The sequence below is a fragment of the Thermobia domestica genome, chromosome 10 (genome assembly GCF_964235325.1).
Source record: "Thermobia domestica chromosome 10, izTheDome1.hap1.1, whole genome shotgun sequence".
NCBI lineage: Eukaryota > Metazoa > Arthropoda > Insecta > Zygentoma > Lepismatidae > Thermobia > Thermobia domestica.
Genome location: NC_137463.1, coordinates 35,068,722 through 35,085,309, shown reverse-complemented (window position 1 = coordinate 35,085,309; position 16,588 = coordinate 35,068,722). Strand labels below are relative to the sequence as shown.

Sequence of the window (16,588 nt, the reverse complement as noted above, 5' to 3'; positions counted from 1 at the left end):
CTATGACCGGAGACCTCGCTACTAGCTTTAGACTATTATTTGTTTCTAAGATTGGCGAAACTAATTACTCTTATTTACATGTTTTTAAGTGGTATTATTAGGATCCTAAACATCCTTCTTAAGGGCGAACTCTGGGCAACGATGCTATGGTCCGTAGAGTGATACTCACAGAGAGATGCCTGGCCTAGAAGAAAGATTTGAGTGTACCTACAGTAACATGAGTAAGGGTGAAAACCAACGGAATATCGACAAGAAAAAAATATAATCCTAACCCGAGGAAGGCAAGGGAAACTGTCAACATACTTTTCCCAAGAACACGCAGCATGAAAATGGCAATTTTTAAAATTAAATTGCTCTGAATGGGAAGAGCAAAAGACTTGAGTCCTATTGCTTCAAAAGATGTCTTTTCCATGGGTTTGGGGGAGTAAAAAGCCTGTTAGACATAGCCTGGCAATACGCATAGAAGGATGGAACATCAGAAGTGTAAACACAGCAGGTAATTTAGAAACTCTGGTAAAAGAGAGTTAGAACGACTTAACTTCAGTGTAGTGGGGATCAGTGAAGTAAAATGAAAGGAATAAGATGATTTCTGGTCAAATGAATATATAATTATTCGCTCAGATACTCAAAACAGATTCACTGGTGTTGGATTGTACTGAATCAGATGACGGGACGACAATTAAGAAGTTACTACATAGTAAACAACAGAGTTATGGCAGTAAAAGGAGCTACCAAATCAAGGGATACAACCAGCATCCAGGTATATATGAGAACGATACCCCATGATGATGTAGAAATATAGAAAAATAATAATAATAAAAAAAAAAACGATTCTAAACGTGATGAAAGATGTAAAAGGAGAAGAAATTTTTCTGGTAAGAGATTGGAAAGCGGCCGCAGAAGGCCCATAAGGATGAACAGCAGGAAAATATGGATTAGGAAAGCGCAGCAAAAGGGCAGAGATAGACTGATCCAGTTTCGCTCGAAGAACAAGTTAGTAGTAGCAAACATTCCGTAGTAGGAGTTATACCAGAAGATGAATAAAGATACCAAATAGATTACATACTAGTTAAGGAAAAGCTTACAAACTAAATTAAGAACTTCAGAAATTTCGCAGGAGAGGATCAATACCTGTGTATTAATTGATTGTAATGAAGAGCAAACTGAAATTTTTAAAATTTTCGAAAAGAAGAAGAAATGTGAAAAACTTAATACAGGCAAGCTGAACAACAACAATAATAATAAAGTTTGAAGAGAATGACGGGAGATAATATAGCTAAAGAACTAACGAAGGAAGAAATTAATTAAAATTGTCAGGAAGGCAGGAATTGTCATACATAAAAACTGATATACTTATTATCGCGAAAGAAGTACTATGTCTCGGAAAGAAAATAGCAAGAAGTGAAGAAAATCAATAAAAACAAGGCAAAGGAGCAGTATAGAAAATAAGAAATACGATCAATCGAAAATGCTGACTTGCTAAGGAGGAATGAACGAGACAAAAATACGAAGAAATAGAATTGGATATGAACACAGGGATAGTAGGTGTGGCGTATAAGAAGATTACGAAAAGCATCAAACCACAAAGAGGAAAGGAACTGGGAAACATAAAGGAAGTGAAAGAAGAGGGAAGATATAAACTAAATTAACAATATTCATGAAGAAGGGAAGGTGCCAGGGAAGTTCAAGAATGATTTGTAGAAGAGCAAGATAGTACAATGCCAGAAACAGCAAGTACTGAGAAATACTGGAATCTCAGAACGACAAGTTTGCTAAAACATACTTCAACAATCTTTACAACAGTTATCTATGGGAGGCTGGAAACCAAGAAGTACCAATAGGAGACCAGTTATTTTCAGACAGATTCCGGAAAGCGTAATACTTACAATAAGAGGATTATAAAAGAAATAATTCGAGTGGAAAAATCAAATTACGTAGCATTTGTGTACTTGGAGAAAGTGTTCTATGAAGTAGAACAGAATTTTTTATTTTATTTTATTTTATTTTATTTATTTATTTATTTATTTTTAAGAGGTCAGGAATAAACTATTAGGAATGAAGAATAACGTACAACCTGTACAAAGAACAAAGCAATAGTTGAAGTAGAAGGAGAGAGAGAATTATCAACAATTCAGAAAAGGAGTTACTTAAGGATATTCCTACCACCAGTTGTGTTTAATCTCTACATTATAGAAGTCACAAAGAAAATTAAGGATACCCAAAGCCTTGGAATGACTGCTCAGCGACATAAAATTGACACTATTACATTTGTGGGCAATATTGCGATATTGGTAGACTGATAAAAATTTATAAGCAGCTCGAAATGTAACACGTATTTAGCAGCAAACTCTGCATGAAGATCAACAAGAGCAAAACAGAAGTTATGAGATGCGCGAAAAAAGAAATAATAATAATAATAATAATAATAATAATAATAATAATAATAATAATAATAATAATAATAATAATAATAATAATAATAATAAAGATTAAAATAGAAGATCGCCTGGTGGAAGAACTGCAGAAATTCTGTTATTTAGGGAGTAACATAACAAGCAATAACAGGTGCAGAAAGACGTAAAATTTGGAATAACATAGATGAAGAAACGAAAGCTTCTGAACAGAAGAAGAGCTGATGAAAAAATTGCTGTAAAATGTGGCATTGTATGGATGTAAGGCATGAACTCTAGAAAAAGAAAACGGAGAATGAAGCCTTCGAACTCTGATGCTTTAGAAGAATGTTGAAAATTAGATGGCTTGCTATGGTGTAAAATTGAAATGTTGGAAATGGCTAAATAAATAAATAAATAAATAAATAAAATAAAATAAAACTCAAAATACATATTGGAGACTATTCCGGAAAGAAGTGAAAGGATGATTGGACATATGATATATGGAGGAATCGTGCTATCAACTATGGAGGAAATGAAAAAAAAAATCTCCCAAATATCTCCAATATGTATCCCAGCTTATAGTTCAATGGGCCCAGAGAAAAGTCGCTATTGAAATATAAGCACCACATCATACAAGATATAGGTACGACAACTTCTAAAGAAGTGAAAAGCCTTCAAATTTTGCAAATTGTTATGTGATAGCGCACATCTCTGTCTTTAGTGCGTCTCCCAGCTTAAAGTTCAACGGACTTAGTTCGGGGATAGAAGATAGACAATTGCTGCTTGCGACGAACTTGGAAATATTATTACGCAGCCAGTTCTGCGCGACCCAAAAATTTATCAGTGAGCGTATAATCTTGTTGAGAGCTCCAATTCTGATTCCTGAACTCATCATTCAGTGACTTTGCAGCACTCAAACACATTCGGAACTAACTAGGTATTGTTTTGGTTGCGACTAGGTGTTGAATTTACAGGCTTTTCCCTGGTATTAATTTTGATATATCATGGTTCTTAGGAAACACATTCAATAATAATAATAATAATAATAATAATAATAATAATAATAATAATAATAATAATAATAATAATAATAATAATAATAATAATAATAATAATAATAATAATAATAATAATAATAATAATAATAATAATAATAATCTTTATTTTAGTGCCGCGAACAGCTTTTGGCAAAAATACAGCACTTGGTATCAGAGTATGCGATGGCATAATAATACTACTAAAAAATAAATAATAAAGAAAACAATAAAAGAAGGGTACTAATATAAAACACAATGTAGCTAAAAGTCAGCTAAGCAGAAATAATTCCTTGTCAACGCAGTAAAACTTATCAAGTTTTCCATCCATCTAAAACAACAAGAAGCTAAGAACAGCAGTCATAAAATTACATTTGGCTTAATGTTTCTAAACGTCATTGATTAAAAACTATCAGTCAGATCACATAAAACTTTCACATTGTTTGATACAATAAGTCTAAAATGAGCTTAAAGAATATGTCAATCTTTTTAAAATTTCACATTTCCAATTCAGAGGAACTAAAATCATGGTATTTCTTATGCTATGATTTGGCACTTTAAAACCTATGTTTTGTAAACAATATTCACTGATATAAATGTTATCTAGTATTTTTTGCATGCATACTCTGTCGAAATTTTTTCGTCTATTCATAAGGCTTTCTAAACCCCAATAATCAGTCCAATATTCATAACTATGTGAGTAATAGCTCATTTTCATTTTAAAACATAGAAGTCGAATAAAACATTTTTGCACAGATTCAATCTTGCTTGTCAAAGTTTTAGAAATGCTGTTCCAAATTACCGAACCAAATTCTAATTTTGGTCTTACAAGTAATTTATATAGAAATACATACGTTTTATCTCTTTGAAATACAGGCCACTGTTTAAAAATAAAACCTATTATCCTTCTGGCACCTTGTACAATACAATTTATATGATTAGGAAACTTTAACTGGCTGTCAAATGTAATACCTAGGTCTTTAATAATGCTTACTTTCTCAATTTGTACACCATTGTCCTCATATTTACTGACATAATATTGAGTTTTATTGGTGTATGTCATAAATTTTGTTTTCTTATCATTAATTTTTAGAAAATTATTTCTACACCACGTGTTTACTGCATTTAAGTCTTGTTGCAGTAAATAATTATCGAACTCATTGTTGACTAATCTGAACAACTTCATATTGTCAGCATATAGGAGAATTTTAGAGTATTTTATTTTTTCTGTCAGGTCATTTAAAAATAAAGAAAATAAGAGAGGGCCCAATAATAATAATAATAATAATAATAATAATAATAATAATAATAATAATAATAATAATAATAATAATAATAATAATAATAATAATAATAACTAGTTTAGTTTCTTTCATAGAGTGTTTTTGAACTCTGAAAAGAAGAATAAAAACCAGTAAGCAGAAATATCACAGTGGCGAGCACCATTTCTTTCCGTTATAATGTATATAAAATCGCTAGATTTCAGATCATTTTTCAAATTAGCTCTCTCTTCCTATGTTTTTGCGTCCCCACATGAATAACACACAGTTACGAAAGACCATACTGCATTTCATTAGCATAAAGCGTTTCAATTAGAAGAAGGTAACCGTCAAACATTCAGAGTTGCGTTAACGATAAAAAGTGTGGTGGAAATTAAGAATGGGTGAAGTTTCATTTTTTGTTGGAAATTAATGTATTTCTTTCCTTTTCTTTTTAGTTCAATAATAACTGAGAACGTGATTTCAATCACGATCTCTAATATGGAATTCACAAGAAAATGAGTGGTTTATTGTAGAGTGAACTTTAAGATACATAGGCAGCAAACGTATTTATGAATTAATTGACTATTTTTGAAAGGAAACATTGCAAGATTTCAGTTTTAAAGTTTATTGTTAATCTGAATTTGAACTTTCGAACAGATAACTCCAATTCTTATATAACGAATTGCTAGAAAATAATTAATATGTATCATACTATATATTACTGAAGAGTATATTATAAGGTCCTTCATTACTGCGTCCCCTCTATATCTAATAAAGTATTTAGCGAAAGCATTTGGTATACTCTTACGTGTTAGTGTTGTGTGATATCATGATCATTATTTTCTGGTAAGTTATTCGTTTTCCTTGCCTGCGTGGAAATGATTTTGTTCAAACTATATATGTGTAAAATACATAGATACATGGGCAAATATACGGAGAGACGCGGAATCAAGAGTTAGTCAAGAGGGGAGGTATATACCCATGTGTCATCAACTGTCATAAATGCCATTTTATCCAGTGTAAATTTGGATCCTAAGGGGGCTACAGTCCCCCTTGGATATACCTCTAAATACACATTACAGGACGCAAATATCAGCACGGGGACATTGTTTGACATTTCCTAAAATATCACCAGATTAACACTGTTCCCAACCAAACACATTGTTTTTTTTCACATGGCACTACGTCAGACTATTACATATTTCAACTAAGTGCGCTACAATATCACTAACATTCAAACTTTCGAGGCTTCTAAAACAGTAATAATAAGTAAGACGGACACAGCCAATGCTTGTCCGAAGAGTCTTAGTGTCAAATATTACTGTCATGATGTATTTAGAACAAACAGAAAGAAAGTTAGGAGAGTTGAGAATTTTAATTTTTTCAAAGAGGTTTATTTCGAAAAGTGCCTAGATAAGTATCGTATCTAATCACATAGATGATTTTCTATAGGCGTATAGATCATAATGCCGTTTCAGCAATTTGATATCTCAAGCTGTTCCGGAGATATGAAAACTGGATACAAATCGCTACACCGCATAAAACGACATGGTTTGGAAATTTTAAAAACTGGATTGTTGTTTTCCTTTGACTCTATAACATTACAGTAATAGTTATTTGTAGTTGAAATTACATAATTTTAAAGAGAGTTCAAATTTTTACCATCTCCACTGTAAATTATGATTATGATCTTTGCGTTATTGAAAACCATCTACGTGGTTGCATGTGATACTTAACTAAACAGTTTTTCGAAATAATAAAACTATGGTCATAGTATCTAACAATACGGCACCTTCGATGTGCATTGTCACTAGTGTTGTAGAGGTCTTCAACAGTATGTTTGTGATATTGTAGTGTTCTTCGTTTTTAATACTGAATAAGGATTAGGATTACAATTTAGATTTCTGGGCTTTCGTCATTTATGGCCATGTTAGCCCGTCATATATGAGAGATGACGTCCCTCGGCGATCACACTATCTGAGGAAAGGGAGGGAAGAAGGATTGAGAAAGAAAGGAAGCGGCCTAGGACCTGTATATTAGACACCATTCCAACATTTGCCTGGTGTGAATGAGGAAAATCTTACTCAGGATGCTTGACCCGAAAAAAGCTTGTACTCTCTTTCGACCGCGTGTCTCCACCGGAAATCGATCCCGGGACTGCTCGCGCCAAAGACGGGAGCGTTACCGACTGCGCTACGCTACGCGGTGCCACGTAACACTGAATAATAAGTGTGGTATTATATCTTCCCATTTAAAATGTAAATTTGAAATGTGTAATAACCTGACGTACTGCCATTTTTTTTTTAAAAAAATATATTACTTTTGTTGCATTGGCAATATTGCTAATCTGGTAATATTGCAGAGTATGACAGACAATTTCCCTGTCGAGATTTACATTCTACAAAATTTCATCGTTTTCGCTCTCTTAGTTCAAAAGTCACAAGGGTATTTCAAGAAAAATGGTCCACCCTATGTATTCTGTATTTATATTTGGAATCAAATTTTCAAAAACGTAACTGTGATATTAAAATGTCTAAGAAATTTATCCTGTCACTTTGCAACTATCATGTTAGATAGTTTCCTCTGCTCAAAGAGTACAGCATTGTTTTTAAATAGTTATTGTTACGTCATGACGTTTTAAGGAGATTCTCTATGATTATTTTACTAGTCATTCCATTGGTGTCTTCAGAGGCATATTAATTTAAGTTATCAATAATACATCTATGCATTATTTGCATTGATGTAAGCTGAGAATCGAATGAGTTCAATGTAGCATGTAAAGAAACTTAACTAGCGAAATGATCATTGGAAAAATAAATCACATAAGCTCAACGTAAATGTTCTTTCCCGACCAAATGAACAAAAAAAAAAAAAAAAAAAAAAAAAAAAAAAAGTATTGTTTATTGACATACGAATTTAGCACTGTCTTCAATTTTACAAAACAACTGCCTCACACTGTTAAATAAACTCAAAAGGTACTCATCTTGTTCATATGTATCCTATTACGAATCTTTTAAAAAAACATTATATTATTGTCGTGGAATGGTTAAGAAAGGGGTTTAGTAGGGATAAGAATTAATTACAAAGCAATGACTATATATGCTAACATATCTACGCTAGTAAACATGAACATTTTCTAGTGGGCAACACCGTATCCGTGGGTTTTCTCGGTCATTCTAGTTCTTTCATTATCATTCAATTTCATTAATCATCCGTCTTCTTTCGCCTAAAGGCCGTAATCGTGGGACGTTAAATGAGAGGTTCCGAACATTTTCCAAGTTTCGGTATTACCTGTATTTACCAGTGTAGATATCATTAAATATAGTTATTACTATCTGTATATCAATGGAAACGGTGATTGAAAATCTTCAGTAGCTGGTAAAGCTATTGCACAGTTATCGTTTTCGCCGCTAGGACGAAAGGAGAGAAAATGGCTGCCAATTAAGACAGCAAAATGTTTTGTGTGTTTGATTTTCATATTTGCCAGTTTTTTTTATCACTGTGTATCGTAATTTTAGAACTTAGTTTGGTAAAACTGCACCCAATAGGCACAGTATCCATAGATAGTATTCTGAATTTAAAGCAAATGAATGCATCTGTAAGCGCAGAATCAACCAACCGTCCACCAGTAAGCGAGACATCTGTGGAGATTACCGAACAGATGGATTGGGCGTACTGGTAGAGATGATAGTTAACATTCTTGTTAATCTCTACGTTTCCGCGACATTATACTCCGTGACTTCTACCCTGGAGTTTTGTCAACCGGTGTATCGGCTACCTTTTAGGAGCTATACAGGATCTTCATGTTCGCATCACAGAGGCCATAGCCTTAGCGGATGTATCTGGCCAATGTTACACTGTATCTGGCAAGAAATGGACTACAAACTGTTACAATTTTAGATTTCATAAACACGCTTTTAAAAAGTATCGAAACAATTAAATTTTCCTGAATAAGTTAATATTTCAGTTCATAATACCAATTAGTAGCACTTAATGGTTTACTTTTACACTAATGCCATCTATGGGAAAATTCTGTAAACTATTTGAAGCCTATACCTCATTACAGGGGCGTCATTTAGGGGAGGCAGGGAGGGGCATTTGCCCCCCCTAAGTTTGAGATGTATATAGATTTTATCAATAGAATAGTAGTAAATCAGTGAAAAACGCGAAATTTTACTTATATCAAGGGGTCTTGCCCCCTCCAAGCAAAATCTGAAATGACGCTCCTGCCTCATTATCCAAACAGGAGTTGTATATCTGAGTTATCTGTGCTTATATAGGCCCTCAGCGCCATTTAAGCTTGTAAGAAAAACTTACTTTCTTTTGACACTCAATGCTTAGTATTATGAGACCATAATACAGTCCCCAAAGTGAGGACAATGACCGTTATGTCTCTTTAATCCCTGCCAATGGTTCTCTTATTGATTTTTAACCTTATAATTATCTGTACTTATTTCACAATGGATTTCTAGTAATTGAAATGATCAAATATTTTCTTATTTTCAGTTGCCATTGCTGCAGCAATTCCAAACTTGGGACCTTTCATCTCATTAGTTGGAGCTGTATGTTTATCTACTCTAGGTTTAATGTTCCCATCAATTATTGAATTAGTAACATTTTGGGAAGAAGGTCTTGGTCCATGCAAGTGGCTTCTATGGAAGAACATTTTGGTCATCCTGTTTGGTATTCTGGGATTTGTAACCGGTACTTTCTGTAGTCTGGAAGAAATTGTAGAAGAATTTGGAAGTGATTAGATCCGTATTATTCCAGGACTCTCTGTGTTAGCCGTATGATTGTTGTCTGAAGAATCTCAATGCGTGTGTGTGTGTGAGTACGCGTAATAGTGCAAAAGAAAATGGTTGCTCAAGTATTCCAGTGATGACGTCAGAATATCTGATGTTATAAGCTTGTGAGATAAGAGATTATATCATTTTGTATTAAATAAAGACTGCTCAAAAAAGGATATTAAACTGTCAAGATAAACATCTCTCACAAAAAATAAGCAAATGCAATGTTAAAAATGACATCTTTAGATTTTGTTTTTTAAAATGTCACGTAGAAAAAATAAAACACGCGATCACAATGTTTGAAAAAACAGAGGTTTAATGTTTACTACATCTATGGAACAGAATTGAATAATATTTTTGATCTGTTTCTTATTACTGAATAATTTGTATTTCAGTCAATATTTTGATATCACAGCATTGTCAGGGTTAGGAATCGTCTGCTGAAGGGGTGGGGGAGACACCTTCTGGTCGATCGGACCGTACAGCCTCGCAAAATTTTGACAGGCCTTGGTAGGTGGCCATCTTACAGGTGGCATTTTTTTTTTTTTTTTTTGTCAAAAAGTTGGGGGTAATGCCCTCCCCAAAGCTCTGCCCATGTATCACAGACGAATAAAATATCTTCTTAAACAATGATACTTCGAAAACCAAGTACTATCTACTTTGTTTCATCATAATTTACAATGGAAATAACTATTAGAGAGCGTTTCACGTATGGATTAAGATGGAGATTTTATACCTGATCGATTACTCACTCCTGATGCTATTTTAAGACCAAAATAAAATAATGTATTTAGTTTCATGTTCTATTCTAGACGTACAACTAACGCAGATCGATCTGATCATGAAATAAATCGCGAGAAAAAACTATAAAATGAAAGAAAAAAGAGAAAATCCCAATAACTAAGCAATGCCATGTTCTTGTCCGAGAGAAACGCAAAGAATCCAAGAATGATGAACCTGTAACTCTTTTCTCTGGAAATGAACGCCACATTTAGCAGTCGCGCGCCCCGTCGTGCCGCTTACCTGGTAAAAGAAAGTATGAAATGACAGTCAAACGTTGAGTCTGGTTTTCGCTACCAAACGTTACTAACAGATCGTAAACGTGTGATCTTGCTTCAGTTTGTTCATAGGAAGCACGGTGGATCAGTGATACCAATGAAGATGTGTTTAACGCGAATTTTTGTAGAAGTTTTATCCTCTTTTATCCTTGAACTAGTTTTCCTTCTCTCATCTCAAGAAAAAAAAAATAGAAAAAGTAAGAGAGCTCACCTCTGGTTCAAGAGAGTTCCTGGCTCACCTCAGGTATTGTGAATTTGTGGAGGACAACACTGTAGGCTTTATCGGGGGTTTTCCCGTTTCTTCTCAAATTTTCATTCCAACAAATTTTTTCATAATATCTTCTTTAGCGTGAAGGACATAAATGTGGGACTGTAAATTACATATTTCATTTCGTTTCTCGATCTTTTTACAGCATTATTTGACAGAATTTATACCCTGCAGTCTTCCTTTCTGTTATAATAACACTGAATTATTTATGACATATTTGTAATTTAAAAGAAGTTAATATGCTTGAGAGGTACACATGTCAGTAAGGATCCATACAGTATCTTGATTTTACTAGTACCTTTTTCCCCCACTATTCATCCATTATGCAGTAGCTACTTCACGTAAATAGAAGTGTGTATATGACAATCCATTTTACAATTACAGAAACAATATACTCATTGGGATCCATTTAGAGGCATAGATTGGAAGACAAACGTGAAGAGTGATAGTTTTTACAAATATGTTTGTACAAGTCACTGTGACAGTGTGAAAAAAAAAATTGATATGTTAATAATTATCAAATCTGAGATGTTTTACTGCAATAGCTGACATGAACTTATTTGCATAATTCACTTTTTGAAAAAAGTCAGGAATTTCAGTTTAAGCTTACAAAGTAAAATTTATTATTATTATTATTGCTAGTTGCATATGCGTTACTGTTAGGAGAAATCGATCAACAATAGATACGATCTGCTACTCAACAATGCATATTTTTCATATATAGTGCATAAATAAATAAATAAATAAACTGTTTGAGCAAAACAAATACCATCAATTGGATCAAATTGGCAACGAACGGCATTCTTTTCAGCGATATAAAATTAGATTTTTCTTGATTTTCTCGAAAACTACGCATGAAAATTTATACTCATAGTATCATTTTGTTTAGCTCGATGTGATCTATTGATTGATATACGAGGGGCAGTCAAAAAGTTCCCGGAATGTTGTAGTTTCGGCATTTGTGATGTAATCAAAATCAATCTTGAACAATACAGTCCTTAGGTTGCCTAATTCTGGATTTAACATGTGTGAACACGTCTTAACAGGTAGTGTACTAATAGTGTAGCTGAATGAAGGAGTGTTTGGTGATCAGTTGCTGCAATTTCACAGAGCGAGCGACGCGTAAACATCAAGTTCATGTGCAAATTGAGGAAAATCTGATTCAGAGACTTTGATAGCCTTAAAAACAGATTAGCATCATCGGATGTTTAGCTCTTCCCACAGCTAAAAAATGACCGTTTTCCGTTTCGCTAACGTAGAAGAGATCAAAATTAACGCGACGGCTAAACTTCGGAAGATACCAAAAGAGGCCTTTTGTCGGTGTTCCCACCAATCGCAGAAGCGATGGAGCAAGAGTGTGTATGTGTTCCGAAAATGCCAACTTTGAAGCCGATTAAGTAAATGTGTAGTTATATTGTGGTAATAAAAAGCTACAACAAAATTCCGGGAACATTTTGACTTCCCCTCGTATGTCTTATCGTTGGACAACAGTATATTAAGTAAAAAATAAATAAATAAATAAATAAAATAATAAAAAATAAAATAAAATAAGATTACATTAAAGAGTTATTGATAATTTTGAGCTGTATTTCTCATTAATCATACTCTGTGTATTATTGTCGTCTTGCTAATGCCAAACGGAAAGCTTGATATGAGAGTATACTTTAGAATCAGTTTTATCTTAATAGATAGCGTTAGTTATCGTATAGAATCAATTTTTAAGTTTTTAAAAGGATTGTTTCTCTCGATTTTCTCAAAAACTACGCATGAGAATTTATACTCACTCATATCATTTTGTTCAATTTAATAAGATTTATCATTCCACATTTTGTCTCATCTTTGAACTTTTTAACCTTCCTTCGTTAAACACTAACAATTTTGTACAATTATTGAATGTTTATCTTACAGTGGCAGACAAGGCTCATTTTGTCGAAATAATTATTTGCTACCTAAATTTTAACATTAAATATTCCGTAAATCCTACACAAAAAATTTAACGTGAGGTCCGACGAGAATCTGTTAACGTAAAGCATTAGCAAAGCTTTCATGTTGTTCATTCTTTTTTCAATAATTGAATGTTTATAGACCAGTGATCGTCAAACCGTTGATTGCGAGCTATTAGAAGCTCGCGCAGACATTTTCGATCTCCGTGTAATTTAAATTTATAGGCAATAAATAAATGAAAGATTTTCTTTTTTTAAAAATTTCATAGTTGGTGGCTCATAGTAGGACTTGAAAACGGTATGGCAGGTTAGAAGCTTCGTAACTTTGGCGACCACTGTTATAGACAATACGGGGATTGATGTCTCTGCATGCTAGAATATTTCTCTGAGACGAGACTTTTTCAGCTCTTAGTATTAAAATTGCTTATTTTGTGAGAGTTGTTTACCATGAATATGTAAATTTCTCTCTCTCTCTCTCTCTTCTAAATATCATAAACTGTGTTATAGTGAATGCATTTCAACGTTCACACTCACTACTACACATGAATGCTTTAATGTGTTCAATATTTTAAAGTTATGTTCAGGTACGGGGAAAAAAAGAGAAAGGAAACATTGTATTTTGTGTTTGTGTGATTATATATATACTTGTGAGAGTAAATGCGTAGAGATTTCAGACCTTGTTGTACACTTTGTCCTTACTTTACCTTGGATTACATTTCCCCCCTTGGCATTCCATTATATATATATTTTTTCCTAAAATATAATGCATGAGTTTTATTTTGTATAGAAAGACATAATAAAGTACATCTTTTCTGACATTTTTTGGATTTTTTCACCCCTATCATAAAACCACATAGAAGAATAGCGAATGTCCTCGATCGATGTCTTCTTGTTTTGCCCAAAGACCCTCCGCATTTTGTATCACATTTTGTATATCATTACAGCGTCTTTAAAATTAAATGAACAATCACGAAAAAATGAAATGAAATCTTTAATTTTACGTTCCTCAATAATGCCGGTTAGAAATGAAGAAAGTGGGAGGAAACGGGAGAACTCCGAGAAAACTCACACACACGTATTTGTCCATCACAAAGTTCACTTGGCGCGAGCTGGGATCGAACCCAGGACCCCATGCACCAGAAGTGAACACTCTACAACTGAACCACCGCGATCCCATAAACAATCATGCACCACCATATCATGCATCATAATATATCTTGTTATCAATATATCTACGGATACCTGCTGGCCGTTTTCAACCTCACCGATATCTGTCAGTCAACTATAAAGCTTTAGTGATTGTGCTTAATTGTAGTTTCCGGTAGAAAAATACCAATAAATCTAATGTATTTGTAAAAAAGAAAATGATAAATATGAGTAAAGTATAAACATAAAAATAAGTGCTACAGCAATTAGACAATTCCACATAAGCATCTATATATTGAAATGCTACTTTTATATGTTTGTGGTCAAAAAAGTTTATATGTTTGTGATCAATTCTGTCGACAGTGAGTTCTAGGGAACCATAGGCTCTAGAAAGATGCCGTTTTCACTTATCGATTGCAAATTTTGTGTAGATTGCCCAGTTCTAATTGCATATTTAAAAAACATGGCCATTATTTCTTTATTACATGTTTTAGGGTTACATTGGAAGTGTTGAAATTTTAAGAAAATCAGCATATCCTATGAGTTATACATTCCAACACAACATAGTTGTATCTCTCGGGCGTTTGTTTCATGGCCAAATTATGAGAAACGAAAGATCACCATTTATCCAGGTTAAGATGAATCTTTATTGTTTAGAGTGTTTTACCCAATGAACACCATATATCACTGACATTATAATGAATTGTGTATGTAATGTATTTGTTTATTACATACTGCATTCAAGAAGAAAGAAAACACTGATCATACATGAATTAGAAACTCCAATCGGAAATAGCCTCAATCCTTCAAACTGTGCGAGATATTACAAAAATAATCGAAAAAATCTCTCCTTTATGGTACTCTTGCCGATTTTTATCAAGACGTCTGTTCACTTGTGTCTGTAAAGGGATATGCACAAATGTTGTAAGGAATGACAAGGAGATATATCAGTGTCGTATTATATATTTCCACTATCGTATTGCATATTTTCCCCCTCAAAAGCTTTAAGACTGGAGCTGACTCAGTTTTCTTGTATGAGCAGTAAGGACAGCTAAGGTCTTATGTGTGCAAACATGCCAAGATAGGTGTGAATTTTATATTACATAACCATAATTTACAATTTAACAATGTTCTATTATACTTTGAATTGATAAGACATATGTGATTCTTCTTAAAACGAAATGTCGTAATTGCTGTTGTTCTATTTAAATTTATTGTAACGGAAGATTTGTTCTTGTAAAGCTTTCTGCTGCAGGTATATACTTCTGTATTCCTTCTCTTTTGTGTGAAAAGTTGCCTTCTGTTACTGAGTAAGGATACAATTTAACAACGGCTTATTTACATATGTTTCAAGTATGGACTACATTTCTAACAAATTGAAGTTGAAAATTGGAAACATAAGTTAAAAAAAAAAAAAAAAAAAGTTAATTTCTTTAACAATATACCACAATTAGAGCCAACCAACTTATCAGTCCAAATTTACTATTTAAGTTAGTACTAGCTGAACCTGCGCTCTCTACACAGCGCATCATTTGCATATGAGCATAAATCTCCTTCTCATTCCTCACAACATATGTACGTGTCCCTTTACAGATACAAGTGAAAGACATCTTGATAAAAATCGGCGAGGGGTATCATAAAGGGGAAATTTTTTCGATTATTTTTTCTCAATATCTCCCACCTTTTGCAAGATTTGAGCCTACTTCCGATTGAAGATTCTTATTCATATATGACCAGCGTTTTCTTTCTTCTTGCATGCAGTATGTAATAAGCAAATATATTACATATACAATATTTTATAATGTCAGTTATATATGGTGTTTATTGGGCAAAATATTAAAAAAAAATAAAGATTTATCTTTGACTCGAGAAATGGTTTCCTTCCTTTTTCATTATTATTTGGCCATGAAACAAACGCCTGAATACAACAATGTGGTGTTAGAATGTATAACGCATAGGATATGCGATGCTTTAGTTTTTTTTTTTTTTTTAAATGTCTATGCTTCCAGTGTACCCTAAAAAATGTAATAAAAAAATAATGGCCATGTTTTTTTTAATATTCAATTAGAACTGGACAATCTACGCAAAATTTCCAATCGATCAGTGAAAACGTCATCTTTCTAGAGCCTGTAGTTTCCGAGATCTCATTGTCGAAATGATTGACCACAAACATATAAACGTCAACATATAGTTTAAAAGAACTCGGAAGATGGAAGCATAATTCATATGCATTGATTTTAAAAAAGGCTTATTAAAATACAAAGGCTTTGAATAATAATTTTATATTATAAACTTTATGAGAAAGATATAGTTAACTAACTTAGATTATTTAAAGTACAAATACTTAAAATGTTTGTCTCTGTTAAACGTGAAATCACACATAACCGTAAATGAAAGATTTGAAAGCTTAAGTTATAGGTTGGAGCTCAGGCTGTTTTAATTGCTATTGTAGCATTTTAATAGATAGATTATTTCAGGAGCCATATAACGAAAATTCCTGCACCAGATCGCATTGACCGTCCTGAAGTTGCAAATACAGGAGAAGGTCTCCAGATATAAAATTTAACTGCGGATATATTAAATAAATAATCAATGACAGTAGACAAGCGGTGATCCTCAAAGTAGTAGGAGATTTGACGTGATAACACCCTCACCCTGTAAACAATTCAGTAGTTTAGAAAAGCCTCTGAATAAGAT

At 33.1% G+C, this 16,588-nt stretch overlaps 1 protein-coding gene across 3 annotated transcripts in view; it reads left to right on the top strand.

Moving 5' to 3' along the window:
- LOC145662439 (proton-coupled amino acid transporter-like protein pathetic) overlaps window positions 1–13,561 on the top strand; it is a 409,124-nt gene extending 395,563 nt beyond the window's left edge. For all 3 annotated transcript variants that reach the window (XM_081728010.1, XM_081728009.1, XM_081728011.1), the window contains exon 10: window positions 9,196–13,561. In XM_081728010.1, the coding sequence (XP_081584136.1) occupies window positions 9,196–9,443 (248 nt within the window). In that variant the 3' untranslated portion in view covers window positions 9,444–13,561. The remainder of the gene's footprint in view (window positions 1–9,195) is intronic.
- The last annotated feature ends 3,027 nt before the right edge of the window (window positions 13,562–16,588 follow it).